Below are 17529 nucleotides of genomic sequence, written 5' to 3'. Positions count from 1 at the left end.
AAAGGCAAAATGTAATAGATGTGTCTTCTTTCTAGCCACCATCCCAAAGAGGCAATACCCCACAGCAACCTTAGTATTCTGAATAATAATGATAATAGTAAAATTCAATTTCATAACGTAACTAATTTATGTGATCAACATTTTAAATATGCTCTGTTAATATGGGACTGGACGTAAATATATGGATAGGCCTAAATGTGTAATCAAGCTTGCTCTTGTTTTTGACCACCTATTTGAGATTGTGATGCAATACCAGCGCATACCAGCAGAGAGCCCTCTCAAGCCTGCTCACGGTTATTAGGCGAAATGTTGTTGACAACCATCAGGTAGCACACACATCTCCATTTAACAAACACTAACAGCACAGCAAACACAAATGCACCACATCACTGAAGAAAACTAGTTCCCAGCACAGTACATGCTGATGTTAAAACTGCTATTTCTTGGATTTAGCCAGGATTTTATCCAGAGACGAAGTACAACATCTCATTATTATTATCTGGAGATGTGTTCGGAAAATAACCCCATACTGTGAGCTGAGCTCAAGGCCTTTGAGTCCAGCAGCAGCAGCAGCATCTCACGTTTCATCATTCGCCGCGGTGGTCTTTGGGCTCCGCAGCAGAAGCGCTGTACAACAACGATAGCTTCAGCTAGAGACTGGGGCGTACACAACGCGTTTTATGTAATTTAGAGAATGTAATTCGACAAAATATAAGCACTTCAGGAACATGGAGGGCAAGACTTGGGAATTGGTGAGTGAATGAGCGGAGACCGTTTGTTTTTCCCGACAGCTAGCTGGATGGACATGGCTAATCGCTGTTTGTTAGCTAGCTCTGCTAAAAACACTGGCTTAATGGTCAGAAGAGCCAGTTTTATTTCTAAAAATGCTTATTTTACATGACTATAGCAAGTACTGTAATTAAGCTAAATATATTAACAGTAAAGTAAACAGTTGTCTGCCTGTGGCAGCTAAACAGCTGGATATATGTTTACAGCAAACTGAACGTAATACATTTGATTAATTAAAGGCTTGAAGCATCCCTATCAGTCTTGTGTTTGGTTACTTTTTTTTTTATTTATACCGCAAATAGTTTGTTTGACAGTTCATTTATGGAATGCATTACAGTAGGAGTTCATAAATGTGGCAGATTTTGTTTTATTTAATAATTTTTCAAAGACGGCTGGCTGATTTTTCTGAATGCTCTCAGGAATGCACAATTATAGGCCTATGTGATAAGTGTTGGGTAAGTTACTCTAAAAAAGTAATTAATTGCTAACTACTAATTACATCATCTACAGTGTAATTAGATTACTGCACTAATTACACTGTCTGAAAAGTGATTACAAACCTAAATACTCTCTAAACCCTTAACAACCTCGATCAGTTGGATAGACATGAAACTGTTTTTTTAATTCTTTCAAATAAATAATATAAAATAAAATTAATTATTCATGATTTGGCCAAATAATTGTAGGGGCAGCGTTAAATTATAAAACATACGTTTTAAGATTAGATGATTTTAAATTCACTATTGTTTTATACAGAATTGCTCTAAAGTCTATACAGTATTTAATGCAATTACATCAGAAGTAGATAATTAAATTACAGAAAAAATTAAATGCAATCACTTACTTTACTTTTTCAATGAAAACGTAATCTAATTACAGTGATTCATTACTTAGTAATGCATTGCACCCAACACTGTATGTGATACACACAAAGCATTAAAGGAATAGTTAACCCAAAAATGAAAATGCTCATCATTTACTCACCCTCATGCCATGTCAGATGTGTATGACTTCCTTCCTTCTGTGGAGCCCAAATTGTGTTTTTAGAAGAATATTTCAGCTCTGTTGGTCATTTCGATGCAAGTGAATGATGGCCAGTTCTTTGAAGCTCCAAAAAGCCGATTTAGGCAACATTAAAGTAATCCATTCAACTCCAGTAGTTTAATAAATGTCTTATGAAGTGATCCAGTTGGTTTTGGGTGAGAACAGACCAAAATCACTGTACATCTTGTACATCTCAAGGCACGATCATGATTTCAAGCTCGATTACACTTCGTAGTGCATGACGCATGCAGAGCTCTATAGGAAGTGTAATCGAGCTTCATATCATGATCATCAAGGATACTGCTGTCTAGATTTATTGTAAAAAAGAAGTTTTATTTAGCCTTATGGATTACTTTAATGCTGACTTTATCTTCTTTTTGAAGCTTCAAAGGTCTGGTCGCCATTCACTTTAATTGTATGGACCTACAGAGCTGAGATAATCTTCTAAAAATCGTCGTTTGTGTTTTTGCATACATATCCGGGGTGGCATGAGGGTAATGAGTAAATGATGAGAGAATGGTCATTTTTGGATGAACTAACCTTTTAAATGTATAGTGCACATTAAATGATATGTCGTATTGTTGCATCTGTGGAAATTTTGAGAATATTTTTATGTGTAATTCTCAACAGGTCTCCGAAATCTGAGCAATTGCAACTTCCAACCCTCCAATATTTTCTCCATCTTAGCCACACTTTGCCCTTTGTGGGTGGAGGAGAGGATGAGTTTTCACATCTCAACTCTCCTGCTGCCTGTCTTGGTGGTTCTGATCCCTGCTACCTTAGCAGGGGACTGCAAGGGCCACAGGCAGGTTCTGAGGGGTGTCCCAGGATATGTCACAGATGGCCCAGGAAACTACTCTGTGAATGGGAACTGCGAGTGGCTCATCAAGGGTTGGTGTCAAAAACTGGGCTGAATGAGAGCTGATGAAAGAAGTTTTATTAGCATACAAAAGGCTTTTTTTGGTGCTGTCTTTAGAGTTTTATATTAAGTTTAATTCTTAAGTCAAATGATTCAGTGGGTATTTCAGGATTTACTCCTTTAATAACTAGACTGCTGGAGATTATATTCTGCTATGTTATTCTGAATAATTAGTAAAACTAACATAACTGTTAAGTGACCATGAAATGTCAAAGCATTGTCCTCCTATTTTCCACCAATATTTACTACAAAAATGTGAATTCCTGAGGGTGAGTTTGAAGCCAGCACATTTTGTAATGTAACCTCCTCTGTCCTCCTTCAGCTCCCAGTAGAAACCATCGCATTGTGCTCAACTTCACGTTTATGGATACAGAGTGTACTTATGACTATCTGTTTGTCTATGACGGAGATTCCTACCAGAGCCCCTTACTGGCAAGTCTAAGTGGCACCACCTTACCCCAACCAATTGAGGCCAAGTCTGGTAAGGTAAGCCCATAGTATCAGTTAACTTAATTTGATCAATTCTGTACTGAGTCTGTGTGCCTTGTTTTTCAAGAAGTGTGATCCCTGTCTTTTCTAGTTATTGCCTTTAAAGGGATAATTCACCTAAAATGAAAATTCTCTCATTCTTTACTCACCATCCTGGCATCCCAGAGAGTGTTGTCACGGTACCAAAATTTCAGTAGTCGGTACCAATACCAGTGAAATTTCACAGTACTCGATATCATTTTCGGTACCAGAGCAAAACACAAAAACAGGTTACTGAACTACACTAATTTAATAACAAAGTCTACAAAACATTAGCAGCAGAACTAAGAACAAAAATATGCCATTGAGCAACACTTTAATTTAAATATATTATTTTTTATTTATACAAAACTGAACAATGTATGATTAAAGTATTTTGAAACACTTATATAAGATTTGCTTCAACTTTTACTTTAAGGTTTTACCAAGTACTAAAAAACAAAACCTAAATAAACAAGCATACAATAGAGTGAATAAAACACTATTTCCAAACTAATGTGCAAAGTGCTCTCTTATTACTAAAGCTGCATATTGCCTTTTTTCTTCATGATAAGGAATGAATATGGACATGTATATAGATATTATGATTAAATAAGTTGTAATCTAGCTGCATTAAGCATGTGCGCTCGAGGGCTGAGCGGGCTGAGCGTCCTCAAGGCAGAGTCTCTCTCAGCCAGGTGCAGTTTCAATCTCTCCCCCTTAGATCGGGACATTCGCGCAACTTATAGAAGAGGCACCGACCACACAGAGAAATGCCAGTTTCTGAGTTTATAGTTATTAACATGAGCTGCTTCTGTATTATTTGAACTTTAATAAAGCTATAACGCATTCAATTTTACTGCATTTAAGATGTAACGCCGGGATGTTTCCTTTAAAGTGCTCCGCCTCCGCTTAGCCCACAACGGTACATGCTTCTGAATGTACTTTTGTTTATAATTCCCTAATACTTTGGGATCTACATAAAATAAATTGTGAAAGTTTAGAGTGCATCTGGATTGATCTGTGTAATTCTTCCTCCATCAGGCGTGAACTGCTGCTCTCACGCGTCATCGTTACAGTTTATTGTGATTTCATGTTAACGTTAAATGAGATCAAACGACTATTCAACAACGAACATTTTTCGATGTTCGTACGATGTCGATAATGTCGACTAAACGTTTCAGCCCTAATCCAAAAGATAATATGCTTTTAACACTAGAACTACCACGGCGGTCATTTTGACCGTTTTTTCCATAGGACCATGACTTTTCTTAAATGTGTGTATATTTTATTCTAACTTTGTTATTTTATTACAATTTCAAAACAAAAAAAGAGTTCTGAGTGTTTCTACCTTGAATGCCCATAACAGTCATTTTGACAGCACGCATTTCAGCGTTTGCTACGTAAAGGAACAAAGTGTGCTGTTCACCATGGAGGTGCTGAGAAGTGACAATGCAAAGCTCACAGTCTATCAGTGCAAAAGAAGGAAAGCACTGTCCACACAGATGTTGCCATCACAAGTGTCCAAAAGGCTAAACCAAAGACAGTCACATACTACAACAGAACCAAGTTCGGAGTAGATGTGCAAGATCAAATGGCGATAGTGAATGATGTGCGGGGTTTGCCCCCAAAACAACCAGATACCTTGTTCAAGTGAGCCCACTTTTAGGAGAATTCGTTCATAATGATGTTACAGCATAATGATCACAATACGATCTTTCTCTCCAGTCGACCTTTATCCCTCACGGTGGCTTAATTAGCCTAATACGGGACCGGGTGTGTAGGATCACGACCCAGCCCCGCCCTCCGCCCTGCCACAATAAATAATCAAATTTGTATCTGTAATTACTACAATAGCAAGTTCTGTGGTTGTCGATGAACTAATACATTTTCATATTCATTAGAATTTAAATTTATTATTAATATAACAGATTCATTTATTCAGGGATTTTGATTCCAGTGGTGGCCGCATAGGATTGTTTCTGATTCGTGTTGTCCAAACATTTCCAATAAATCCAGAGCGTTGTAAAGTCCAAAAGTCAACATGTTTTGAAAAAAGATAGATGTAATAATTTCCAAAATTCACAACATGTTTTTATCTAATGAAATATTCTGTCTCAATCCATGTTTGTTGGCGTTTAGACTTTTAAAACCATTTTCACTGTGGTATAAAAACTTGCTGGACACAAAGTGAGGCATGCACCTTCCGGGGCAGTCTAGCAGCTTATATATATATATATATATATATATTTGTATAGTCTATCACTATTATATTTTACAAAAAAGATCGTATAATGTAGGCCTTTCTGCGTTCGCTTGGTGCTCCATTTAATCCGTATTATACAATTTTATTCAAATTGAGGATTTTGTTTGAGGATTTTAATTTTTTTAGGGTGATAACATCATAAAATATGACGACAGACATTAGATGCTTCATTCTAAAACCTCAATAGAAGTTTCGAATGTAAATATGACGTGAAAAAAATTGTCATTTGGTACAGTCTAGTATGAACGGTCAGAATGACCGCTATGGCCATTCTAGTAGTTCTAGAATTCCGGTAGTTCTAGTGTTAAACTCACCTGCTTTAGTTGCTTGAATAAATCCGGGTGTCTGTATTTCATGTGATTTATTAAGTTTGATGTGTTTCCTCCTTTCGTCAGAAAGTTGCGAAAGCAGTGTTTACAAATAGGTTTTTGCTGATCTATGATGCTTCCCTAACCTATGAATTTCCAAACCTGTCTTTTTCCACTTTTCTTTTCGACAAGATTCAGTTGAGACTCCGCAGCAGCAGCTACTTTGCTTGTCGTCATCTTTTGCTTGTCAGCGTTCCAAAGTTCCCGACTCTGCATGGGTACTCGGTAGCCCGGTACCTCCAGAAATTCTGGTATCGTAAATAATTTTTTGTTTGAGTACCGACTTGGTACCGGAGTACCTGTATTTTTGACAACACTAATCCCAGATGTGTATGAAAATGACAAGATTTTTAGAGAAATATCTCAGCTCTGTAGGTCCTTACAATGCAAGTGAATGGGTGCCAACATATTGAAGCTCCAAAATCCAGGTAAAGGGAGCATAAAATTTATCCATATGACTGAAGTGGTTAAATCCATGTGTTCAGACATGACATGATATATGTGTGAGTGAGAAACAGATCAATATTTTAATTCTCCTCTCTGCCCAGTAGGGGGCAATATGCTCAAAGAATGTGAATCACCAAAAACAAGAGGAGAAAGTGAAGGAAAAAGGACTTAAATATTGATGAGTTTCTCACACACACTTATTATATCGCCTCAGAAGATATGGCTTTAACCACAAGAGTTGTCTGGAGTACTTTTATGTTGCCCTTATGTGGATTTTGGAGCTTCAAAATGTTGGCACGCATTCACTTGCATTGTATGGATCTACAGAGCAGAGATATTCTTCTAAAAAAAATTTGTGTTCAGGAGATGAAAGAAAGTCATACACATCTGGAATGCATTAGGGTGAGTAAATGATGAGAGAATTTTCATTTTTGGGTGAACTAACTCTTTAATGTGGCTCAAGTTTTGAGATTGTAAAGATAGGATGGTAGTAGTTATATACATAAAATGTAAATAACTACATCCATTTCTGTCTGCACATGTCTATTTTATAAGTCTGTCTGTGAGTCACAGGAAGTGAGGAAACTATGCCAGAGCTAGAAGGCTGGATTCTTACTTGCTGTCTTTCTTTTCTTTTTTCATTGTCCACAGTCATGATAATTTCTTATCTCTCATGTATTTTAAAAGATGCTGCTCCACCTCTTCAGTGATGCCAACTACAATCTGCTTGGCTTCAACGCCACCTACACATTTTCAGTTTGTCCTGGGGACTGTGGAGGTCATGGGCGATGTGACATAGCTACTGTCAGCTGTCAGTGCCATCAGGGCTGGGGAGGAGTGGACTGCAATACCCCTCTCTGCTCTCAGGTCTGCACCCAAAATGCCAAAGGTCGTTGTGATAAGGTAAGAGAAAAGGGACCATTGGAATCAGAGCTGAATATAATCGGGAATATATTCCATTTGAGTCTAGTGCAAGTAAAATTTCAGTTTGTTGAACTTTTCATCTTTCCCAATCACAGAGGGGTGAGCATTGCATCTGCAGCCCTGGGTTTGTGGGGCAGAACTGTCAACTGGCTCTCCGTGACAACAGTGGGGCGGGACAGTGGTGGGAGGTGAGCCCAGGTGCTGGTAAAGCAGCCCCTCGCACTGCCTCTGCTGGGGTCTACCTCTCTTCAACTGGAGCCTTGTACATGTTTGGAGGTAAGACAGAGGGAGAAAGAGTTCTTCAGTTATGGGGTACACATAAAGCTATATATTTGATGGTGTTCTGCCAAGCTGGCAAATTACCTTTCACTGCACCTCTCATGACCTGGGATGTTGGTTGCACACATATACAAATGTTCACTGTTAAAGATTTTCCCGTCAAGAAACAGTAAAGAACTGGCAGCAGGGTTGCCAGGAAGTTACTGTAAAATTAACGGTGTCTTGCTGTTGCTGAAATTAACAGCTAGATACTGTTTTTACAGTTACCTTATACAACTATAATTTAGAAGCATATAGCTGTCAAATTACATACTATCTACTGTTATTGAAATTAACAGCTAAGTTCTCAGCTTGCACTGCGTCATTAAGTAATTACTTTTTACTATTTCTGGTTTATTTTGACATTGTTTTTGTTGCAGTGTAAGTTACTTGTATTTTAATGTTCAGCTTTTACTTTTTTTTACATAAAAGTATGTTTGTTAGTTGTCACCATTGTTGCATTTTGAATGTGAGAGTTGATTTTTGTGTGTGTCTTTTGAACAACTTGAGTTATGCTGTAAGTTCATCAAACACTCAATTTACTGATATAATTTTGCTGAAATATAATATAAAAAAATGCTTTTTTACAGTGTTTATGAATACTTTAGAGCAGTGGTTCTAAAACAGGGGGGCTTTACCCACTAGGGGGCCTCAGCACGCTCCAAGGGGGCCTCAAGATGACTTGAATATAATTTAAATGAAGAGATATTAAAATAATACAACTTATTGAAATGCTAAAAATACTTTAAGATGTATGCCTCCAAACAGACTCTTTCTGAAACTTCTAGAATCTAAAATTATCCATGATTAATTATTTTAATCAGACACTTCTAGTTTCGAGCGAGGGGGGCCTTCAAATATTGCCTTGGACAGTGGGGGACCTTGGAGTCAAAAATGTTGAGAACCACTGCTTTAGAGTACAGTTGTGGAGCAGTTATTTATTTCAAGATTTTCTTTATTTCAGGGTTTGATCTGAATAGTGCACTGGGAGACCTGGTTATATACAATTTTTCAACAAATTACTGGGAACAGATGTCACATTTGAATGGTCCAGTAAGAGCCTTCTCTTAAGTTATGTGTCTTGTGTAGTTCTAGATACTCACTTTGGTTTTATTGATCTCATTAATAATTTTCTGTGTTTATCAGGATGCTCGACATTCCCATATAGCTGTAGAGTGGCAAGGCAACATGGTCATATATGGTGGTGAGCTTGCCAACCATTCATTGGCTAGTGATGTCTGGCTGTACAGTCCACAGCAAGATGAGTGGCAGCAGCTAGGCCAGTTAAACGCTCCAGGGGCACCTAGGCTGGCAAATCACGCAGCTGCTGTTGTAGACAACTATTTATATGTTTTGGGGGGTGAGTAAACATTCTATACACATTTTTATAAAGGATTATGGATAATAATGCTATTAAGGAGCATTGTTGTCATTAAAAAAATTCATTAATTTAGGATCAGCCCCTTTCTACACACAGACCTCATGTAATGCGAATTGACCCTTTGCTAAGCTCCACCCCCTTTGGTTTTGGTTGCTCGCTCTGACAAGCTCTTTAGAAATCCCCATAGGAATGAATGGGAGATTGCTGTGAATGGCGTGGTTTTGCGCAAAATATTCTCATAAACGGAATGAATAATATTTTTACGTGGGTTTGTATGAAGAGTGACATTGTAATGCATATTTATCTATAGTTTTTGTAAAATAAATTTATAAATTGCACAGTAATTTGATTAAAAACTATGGAGACTGTAAATCAGAATCAAGGCAAACGATCATAAGTCACTTGAAAAGATAAAAACTTCATTTAATAGCGATTACACATCTAATAACATTAGCGTAAGTGAACAGCGCTGTTTATAACATCTCATAACACTCATTTGAATGCCGTGAACTGTTTATTTACTGTAAGTGACTACATCCAATTTTGTCTGCACTTGTCTATTTTATAAGACTGTCTGTGAGTCAAAGGAAGTGAGAAAACTATGCCAGAGCTTATACTATGACTTGAATCAATACAGAAATTAATTAACGGTCAGTAATTAGCTTTAATTCACATTGGAGCAAATGTAAATGTCGTTGCAGATGTTTTATGTTTATTTGGGAATGAGGGCTAACACACTTTAATCCATAACATGCTCTTCATTTTTTTTTAAAGAAAGAAAAACACTTTAGGTATCCTCTCTGGGTAACTCGTGTCACTATTACAAATGACCCGGCAACAACGTTTTTTTAAATTTTGGGGATTATTATGATAAAATACCGCTTAAAACACAAATTACTCCCATAGGCTGTCATTTCTTGTCTCTTCCTATCTCACTCTATTTTTCTGTTCTTTCAGGGCGAACAGAGGAAGACATGTTCTCCTCATCTTTGTACCGGTTTCGGTTCAAAGAAAGAGTTTGGGAGACAGTTCAACCTACAGGTGGAAAACCACCTGCCACTGCAGGACACAGCATGGTCTACCATGCCTCTTCCAAAATGTTGCTGGTGTATGGGGGACACAGACCTACCACTGCTAGGTAACAGTACCACATACCACTGTAACTTACACTTTTGAGCATGTAATTTAAGCTTAAACATAGAGAATGCTTTTGAAAAACACTGCCCTAAAATTATCTTAATGAAAACACGTAACAGTCTTTTGTTAAAAATTTGTTGCTGTGTAGTTCATAAAATTGGTTGACAGGAGCTCTTAATTGATGGCGTAGTTCATGCAAAATTATGACAATTCTGCCATCATTTACTCACACATGTTGTTCCAAGCCTGTATGATTCTGTGGAAACTATAGCAAATGGCATGAATTGTGACTGAGACTGTCAGTCCCTAACATTCTGCCTAACATATCTTTTGTGTTCCATAAATGCTTGGAACAACATGAGGGTGAATACATTTTTTGCCTTTTAAATCTTGTTCTCAAATTAAAAAAAATTAAAAATCACAGGAATGAACATAAACTGATGTAAGCTGAACTACTTTTTGGAATCTGACTCTGTTAGTTGGATCCAGGATATGTGTGTATGTGTGCTTTTGTTTTAAAGGGATAGTTAATTGTAAAATGAAAATCCTCTCATTACTTACTCACTGTCATGCCATTCCAGATGTGTATGACTTTCTTTGTTCTACAGAACACAAAACAAAGATTTATAAAATAATTTTCAGCTCTTTTGGTCCTCACAATGCAAGTGAATGCTGACCAGAACTTTGAAGGTCCAAAAGGGACATAAAGGCATTATAAATGTAGTCCATTTGACTCCAGTTGTTAAATCCATATCTTCTGAAGCAATATGATAGGTTTGGGTGAGAAACAGATCAAAATGTCAGTCCTTTTTAACTGTAAATCTGCACATTCACTTTAACATTCAGCCACCTACTGGTTGGAGCTGGTCAAAGGCTGTGATTGATAGTAAAAAATTACTTAATATTGATCTGTTTGTTTCTTACCCATGCTTCAGAAGATATGGATTTAACACTTCTGATTACAATTCACTTGCATTGTTTGGACCATCAGAACTGAGATATTCTTCTAAAAATCTTAATTTGTGTTCTGCAGAAGAAAGAAACTCAAACACTTCTGGGATTGCATGAGGGTGATAAAATAATGAGAGAATTTTCATATTTGATAACTATCCCTTTAAGAGTACATCTAATTCTGTAAGTTACCTTCTACTTCTGTCTCCACCAGGTTCAGTGTGCGTGTGAACTCAACTGATGCATTTCATGTGGAAAAACGATTCTGGACGTCCTTCCGCTCCCGTTTTCCTGCCAGTGGCCCGAGGGAGAGAGCATTCCACACTGCCACCGTCATTGGCAACTACATGGTGGTGTACGGTAAGTGCCATTTACTCAACCTTAGTGTGTTTGTGGTTTTATTGAGTGTGAATAAGAATAATGTATTTTTAAATTATTGTTCATATGGTTATTGATTAATGGTTCATTGTTATTGCAAGTGGAGAGATTAAGATATTAGTGAAAGTCTATTTGTCTCATAGGAGGGAATGTGCATATCCATTACATGGAAGAGAAATGCTACGAAGAAGAGATCTTTTTCTATCATCTGGGTTGCCATCAGTGGGTGTCTGTTGGAGAAAACCTCAGTCAACGTAAGTGTATATCTAATGAACAGAAAGAGAGAGAGTCTGTTTGATGCAGAGAGGGCTTGGGTACATTGGTCGAGAGAGATAGGGAAAGTAGATGAAGTTTAATGAGACCTGCAACTGATTGCCCATGCACATGCATGCCTCTCTGAGGATATGTTGCAAGAACTAACAGCAGAGTCTTTTAAGTCTCATGCTGGCTTGGGGCTAATTTTTGACCTGTACTCTTTTGAGGTCAGTTTATTTGAAACCTCCCTTGTGTCTAATGCAGATTTGCTTGCCTGCAGCTTTTAAACAAATGGATTCATTAGAAGTCATACTGGCCTCAGATAAAAGGGCATGCATTTTTTAAATTTTTGTTATTTCATAACTTAGTCGCTGACTTCGGTTTGGTACATGGAAACCAAGCTAAAATCAGTCCTCGGAGTACCTTCGAGGAGTTTTGACATTGTTTTATGGTTTGAAAGGCATTTTTCTCAGAGGTGGTGTAATGATGTGATTAGAGGTAGACTGATATCTTGGTTTTTCTGTTTAATCTGTGCCAATAGTTGCTTTTTGGGTCTATCGGTAATTGTCAGTAATCAAAGCAGATAGTTGAAAATAGTTTAAAAAATTATATATATATATGTTAGGGCTGTCAATCGATAACATTTTTTAATCAAATTAATTACATGGTGTCCCGATTAATTAATCGCCTATACAAATATTTGCAGAGGAAGCACCTCATATAACAATAATTCAGTACATAATGATGAATTAATTATACATAGTGATCTTTATATATATATTAAAAAAAAAAAATATATATATATATATATATACAGTGAGGAAAATAAGTATTTGAACACCCTGCTATTTTGCAAGTTCTCCCACTTGGAAATCATGGAGGGGTCTGAAATTGTCATCGTAGGTGCATGTCCACTGTGAGAGACATAATCTATAAAAAAATCCAGAAATCACAATGTATGATTTTTTAACTATTTATTTGTATGATACAGCTGCAAATAAGTATTTGAACACCTGTCTATCAGCTAGAATTCTGACCCTCAAAGACCTGTTAGTCTGCCTTTAAAATGTCCACCTCCACTCCATTTATTATCCTAAATTAGATGCACCTGTTTGAGGTCGTTAGCTGCATAAAGACACCTGTCCACCCCATACAATCAGTAAGAATCCAACTACTAACATGGCCAAGACCAAAGAGCTGTCCAAAGACACTAGAGACAAAATTGTACACCTCCACAAGGCTGGAAAGGGCTACGGGAAATTGCCAAGCAGCTTGGTGAAAAAAGGTCCACTGTTGGAGCAATCATTAGAAAATGGAAGAAGCTAAACATGACTGTCAATCTCCCTCGGACTGGGGCTCCATGCAAGATCTCACCTCGTGGGGTCTCAATGATCCTAAGAAAGGTGAGAAATCAGCCCAGAACTACACGGGAGGAGCTGGTCAATGACCTGAAAAGAGCTGGGACCACCGCTTCCAAGGTTACTGTTGGTAATACACTAAGACGCCATGGTTTGAAATCATGCATGGCACGGAAGGTTCCCCTGCTTAAACCAGCACATGTCAAGGCCCGTCTTAAGTTTGCCAATGACCATTTGGATGATCCAGAGGAGTCATGGGAGAAAGTCATGTGGTCAGATGAGACCAAAATAGAACTTTTTGGTCATAATTCCACTAACCGTGTTTGGAGGAAGAAGAATGATGAGTACCATCCCAAGAACACCATCCCTACTGTGAAGCATGGGGGTGGTAGCATCATGCTTTGGGGGTGTTTTTCTGCACATGGGACAGGGCTGACTGCACTGTATTAAGGAGAGGATGACTGGGCCATGTATTGCGAGATTTTGGGGAACAACCTCCTTCCCTCAGTTAGAGCATTGAAGATGGGTCGAGGCTGGGTCTTCCAACATGACAATGACCGAAGCACACAGCCAGGATAACCAAGGAGTGGCTCTGTAAGAAGCATATCAAGGTTCTGGCGTGGCCTAGCCAGTCTCCAGACCTAAACCCAATAGAGAATCTTTGGAGGGAGCTCAAACTCTGTGTTTCTCAGCGACAGCCCAGAAACCTGACTGATCTAGAGAAGATCTGTGTGGAGGAGTGGGCCAAAATCCCTCCTGCAGTGTGTGCAAACCTGGTGAAAACTACAGGAACGTTTGACCTCTGTAATTGCAAACAAAGGCTACTGTACCAAATATTAACATTGATTTTCTCAGGTGTTCAAATACTTATTTGCAGCTGTATCATACAAATAAATAGTTAAAAATCATACATTGTGATTTCTGGATTTTTTTAGATTATGTCTCTCACAGTGGACATGCACCTACGATGACAATTTCAGACCCCTCCATGATTTCTAAGTGGGAGAACTTGCAAAATAGCAGGGTGTTCAAATACTTATTTTCCTCACTGTATATATATACAGTGAGGAAAATAAGTATTTGAACACCCTGCTATTTTGCAAGTTCTCCCACTTGGAAATCATGGAGGGGTCTGAAATTGTCATCGTGAGGTGCATGTCCACTGTGAGAGACATAATCTAAAAAAAAAATCCAGAAATCACAATGTATGATTTTTAACTATTTATTTGTATGATACAGCTGCAAATAAGTATTTGAACACCTGTCTATCAGCTAGAATTCTGACCCTCAAAGACCTGTTAGTCTGCCTTTAAAATGTCCACCTCCACTCCATTTATTATCCTAAATTAGATGCACCTGTTTGAGGTCGTTAGCTGCATAAAGACACCTGTCCACCCCATACAATCAGTAAGAATCCAACTACTAACATGGCCAAGACCAAAGAGCTGTCCAAAGACACTAGAGACAAAATTGTACACCTCCACAAGGCTGGAAAGGGCTACGGGAAATTGCCAAGCAGCTTGGTGAAAAAAGGTCCACTGTTGGAGCAATCATTAGAAAATGGAAGAAGCTAAACATGACTGTCAATCTCCCTCGGACTGGGGCTCCATGCAAGATCTCACCTCGTGGGGTCTCAATGATCCTAAGAAAGGTGAGAAATCAGCCCAGAACTACACGGGAGGAGCTGGTCAATGACCTGAAAAGAGCTGGGACCACCGCTTCCAGGGTTACTGTTGGTAATACACTAAGACGCCATGGTTTGAAATCATGCATGGCACGGAAGGTTCCCCTGCTTAAACCAGCACATGTCAAGGCCCGTCTTAAGTTTGCTAATGACCATTTGGATGATCCAGAGGAGTCATGGGAGAAAGTCATGTGGTCAGATGAGACCAAAATAGAACTTTTTGGTCATAATTCCACTAACCGTGTTTGGAGGAAGAAGAATGATGAGTACCATTTTTTCCAGTGTTTTCCCGCTCTGGCAAGAAAAAAAGGCTGTGCTGCGCATGTTCAGTGTTTTCTTATTAACTATTTTTTATAGTGATTTTGTAATTAAAGGACTATGAAATAAAATTATGCTGAAATAATATATAATAAAGATAAAAAATTATACAGACAAAATTGAAATGTGGGACATTGCTTATGACTTCATGGGACAAAGCTTCCAATTTCGGGACTGTCCCGCAAAATGCTGGACAGGTGGTCATCCTACCATATGACCTAAGGCCAGACATGCTTGTGTCAGCGTCTCGGGTGTGTTAAGGCCATAAAAATAAAATGTTTAGGTCACTGTGTCAAGTTAAATATAGTTTAATACTCAATCTTTAAACACATATTGAGATCCCTTAGTTCAGCATTTGAACCCTTAGTAACGCATATCTGTGTTGTTTTCTTCACTAGTATAAACTGTGTGTTGCTCACACAGCTGAAATTTCACTTACTGCCCTCTGGAGTATACAGGTAATACTACAAGCATGCGATTAAATGCGTTAATTTTTTAACGCATTATTTTTGGTATTATTAATCACGCTGCTATTAACTCGTTAACTTCGACAGCCGTATAATATAAATATATACACTCACCTAAAGGATTATTAGGAACACCTGTTCAATTTCTCATTAATGCAATTATCTAATCATCCAATCACATGGCAGTTGCTTCAATGCATTTAGGGGTGTGGTCCTGGTCAAGACAATCTCCTGAACTCCAAACTGAATGTCAGAATGGGAAAGAAAGGTGATTTAAGCAATTTTGAGCGTGGCATGGTTGTTGGTGCCAGACGGGCCGGACTGAGTATTTCACAATCTGGTGTCAGACCATCAGTGCTCATGGATAGTCTCTCGTCCAATCAGATTTGAGGACCGGAACTAACTGGTGTGTGTGTGTGTGTGTGTGTGTGTGTGTGTGTGTGTGTGTATAATCTATATCTCAGCAAAAAAAGAAATCTCCACTCACTTTCAACTGCTTTTATTTTCAGCAAACTTAACATGTGTAAATATTTGTATGAACATAAAAAGATTCTACAACTGATACATAAATCTCACCTCGTGGGGTCTCAATGATCCTAAGAAAGGTCAGAAATCAGCCCAGAACTACACGGGAGGAGCTGGTCAATGACCTGAAAAGAGCTGGGACCACCGTTTCCAGGGTCACTGTTGGTAATACACTAAGACGTCATGGTTTGAAATCATGCATGGCACGGAAGGTTCCCCTGCTTAAACCAGCACATGTCAAGGCCCGCCTTAAGTTTGCCAATGACCATTTGGATGATCCAGAGGAGTCATGGGAGAAAGTCATGTGGTCAGATGAGACCAAAATAGAACTTTTTGGTCATAATTCCACTAACCGTGTTTGGAGGAAGAAGAATGATGAGTACCATCCCAAGAACACCATCCCTACTGTGAAGCATGGGGGTGGTAGCATCATGCTTTGGGGGTGTTTTTCTGCACATGGGACAGGGCTTACTGCACTGTATTAAGGAGAGGATGACCGGGCCATGTATTGCGAGATTTTGGGGAACAACCTCCTTCCCTCAGTTAGAGCATTGAAGATGGGTCGAGGCTGGGTCTTCCAACATGACAATGACCAAGCACACAGCCAGGATAACCAAGGAGTGGCTCTGTAAGAAGCATATCAAGGTTCTGGCGTGGCCTAGCCAGTCTCCAGACCTAAACCCAATAGAGAATCTTTGAGGGAGCTCAAACTCCTGTTTCTCAGCCACAGCCCAGAAACCTGACTGATCTAGAGAAGATCTGTGTGGAGGAGTGGGCCAAAATCCCTCCTGCAGTGTGTGCAAACCTGGTGAAAAACTACAGGAAACGCTTTGACCTCTGTAATTGCAAACAAAGGCTACTGTACCAAATATTAACATTGATTTTCTCAGGTGTTCAAATACTTATTTGCAGCTGTATCATACAAATAAATAGTTAAAAAATCATACATTGTGATTTCTGGATTTGTTTTTTTAGATTATGTCTCTCACAGTGGACATGCACCTACGATGACAATTTCAGACCCCTCCATGATTTCTAAGTGGGAGAACTTGCAAAATAGCAGGGTGTTCAAATACTTATTTTCCTCACTGTATATATATACACTCACCTAAAGGATTATTAGGAACACCATACTAATACTGTGTTTGACCCCCTTTCGCCTTCAGAACTGCCTTAATTCTACGTGGCATTGATTCAACAAGGTGCTGAAAGCATTCTTTAGAAATGTTGGCCCATATTGATAGGATAGCATCTTGCAGTTGATGGAGATTTGTGGGATGCACATCCAGGGCACGAAGCTCCTGCTCCACCACATCCCAAAGATGCTCTATTGGGTTGAGATCTGGTGACTGTGGGGGCCATTTTAGTACAGTGAACTCATTGTCATGTTCAAGAAACCAATTTGAAATGATTCGAGCTTTGTGACATGGTGCATTATCCTGCTGGAAGTAGCCATCAGAGGATGGGTACATGGTGGCCATAAAGGGATGGAC

General features: G+C 38.7%; 1 protein-coding gene across 1 annotated transcript in view; it reads left to right on the top strand.

Annotated features, from left to right (window-relative positions):
- Positions 1–372: 372 nt before the first annotated feature.
- megf8 (multiple EGF-like-domains 8) overlaps positions 373–17529 on the top strand; it is a 48687-nt gene continuing 31530 nt past the window's right edge. The window contains exons 1-10 of the mRNA XM_052147763.1: positions 373–752; positions 2464–2724; positions 3075–3238; positions 7028–7243; positions 7360–7540; positions 8547–8635; positions 8729–8942; positions 9921–10101; positions 11266–11411; positions 11573–11683. Coding sequence (XP_052003723.1) covers positions 2553–2724; positions 3075–3238; positions 7028–7243; positions 7360–7540; positions 8547–8635; positions 8729–8942; positions 9921–10101; positions 11266–11411; positions 11573–11683 — 1474 coding nt within the window. The 5' untranslated portion in view covers positions 373–752; positions 2464–2552. The remainder of the gene's footprint in view (positions 753–2463; positions 2725–3074; positions 3239–7027; positions 7244–7359; positions 7541–8546; positions 8636–8728; positions 8943–9920; positions 10102–11265; positions 11412–11572; positions 11684–17529) is intronic.

This window comes from Xyrauchen texanus, chromosome 17 (genome assembly GCF_025860055.1).
Source record: "Xyrauchen texanus isolate HMW12.3.18 chromosome 17, RBS_HiC_50CHRs, whole genome shotgun sequence".
Taxonomy (NCBI): Eukaryota; Metazoa; Chordata; class Actinopteri; order Cypriniformes; family Catostomidae; genus Xyrauchen; species Xyrauchen texanus.
Note: the sequence above shows the minus strand (reverse complement) of the source record. Positions and strands in the feature narration are given on the sequence as shown.